The 1,332-nt window shown below is 72.5% G+C and overlaps 1 protein-coding gene across 1 annotated transcript; it reads right to left on the bottom strand.

Moving 5' to 3' along the window:
• Nucleotides 1–232: 232 nt before the first annotated feature.
• JSRP1 (junctional sarcoplasmic reticulum protein 1) lies at nucleotides 233–1,226 on the bottom strand. The gene is made up of 3 exons (XM_008565566.1): nucleotides 1,115–1,226; nucleotides 863–954; nucleotides 233–746 (listed from the first exon to the last, which is right to left on the bottom strand). The coding sequence occupies exons 1-3, from the start codon at nucleotides 1,224–1,226 to the stop codon at nucleotides 327–329; spliced, it is 624 nt and encodes a 207-aa protein (XP_008563788.1). The 3' UTR covers nucleotides 233–326.
• Nucleotides 1,227–1,332: the final 106 nt, after the last annotated feature.

The raw sequence follows: 1,332 nt of genomic DNA on the forward strand, positions 1-1,332 counted from the left end.
GAGTGCGGCTGCCGCTGACCGCGGGGCCTGCGCGCCCCGGCTGTCGCCTTCCCGTATTTATTCGGACCCCAAGCATCGTCCCAATAAAGACCAGCAAGCTCCCGGTGGGGTGTCCGTGAGTGTCCGCGGGAGCCTTCTGCCGTCTCCTTTCTCCCGTGCGGGGCTCCCCACCTCCATCTTCCAGGCCCCGCGTTCCGTGCCGGGGTCCAAGCGCAAAGCAGGCGACACGACAGCCGCAGCACTCGCTTTATTCTCCTGGAGCCGCGGGGCCACTGTGGAGAGTGGGGAAGGGGTCCCCGCATCCGTGCGCCGAACCCAGGCCCGCCTCAGTCCCGCCCCTTGCCTGTGCGGTGCTTCTGGCGGCCCAGAGGCCGGTCCTGCTGATCGGGGCGCCGCGGGGAGACCCAGGCCTGCTCCTTCCCGTGCGCGGGGTCTTTGGGCCGACGGCCGCCTTCGCGTGCCTCCCCGGCAGCCCGCGGCCTCTGCCGTGGCCTCTCCTTCCGCGGCCTCTCCTTCCGTGGCTTCTCCTGTGGCTTCTCCCGTGGCCTCTCCTCCCGTGGCCTCTCCTTCCGTGGCCTCTCCTTGGGCCCTCGGTCGGCGAGGGGCTCGTGGTACTCCCCGGTGGCCTCCCCGGGCTCCCCCTGGTCCTTCTCTGCAGCCTCTGGGCTCCCGGGGACCTCGGGCCTGTCCCTTTCCTCCTCGGGAGCAGGCAGCCTTGATGGCGGCGCCCAGGCCGGGGGCTTTGGCTGCAGCGCGGACAGTGTGAGGTCCGGGGATCAGCGCCCACCTCCCCCGCCGGCCCGACCCTCTTCCCCCTGGGTCGGGGCCCCACCGCCCGCCGTCAGTGGAAGGAAGCGCTTACCAGGGGCGACACCGGCTGCTGCAGGGACGAGCTTGGCTGAGCCCACGGCTCAGGGGCAGGCGCGGGGACGGTCGCCTCCCCAGCCACCGCGTCTGGGGGTGCGGGGGTGCGGACGGGAGTCGGCCCGGTCCGAGGGACCAACTGCGCCGTCCATCCCCGTTCGCCCCAGGGGGTCCCCTCCCCGGGACAGAGGAACCGAGTCTCCGCCGGCTACGCTGAGGCTGGGCTAAGGGACTCCGGGGCTCCCTCGACCTCCCTTTTTCCGATCACAAGGGATTGGAAGGGGCGCCCCCAGCAAGAGGAGGGGTCGCAGGCTGCTGGGGGTGGGGGAGGCGTTTCCGAGGGTCCCCAGGGAAGGCGACATAGCGGGGGGGAGGGGAGGAGGCCGGGGGGGTCCGCGCAACGTCTACACCGGACGGACAGGGGCGCGCGAGGCCCGTCCCTGCAGAGGCGACCCACAGGCCCGCCCC

Source organism: Galeopterus variegatus, unplaced genomic scaffold, assembly GCF_000696425.1.
Source record: "Galeopterus variegatus unplaced genomic scaffold, G_variegatus-3.0.2 Scaffold71636, whole genome shotgun sequence".
NCBI lineage: Eukaryota > Metazoa > Chordata > Mammalia > Dermoptera > Cynocephalidae > Galeopterus > Galeopterus variegatus.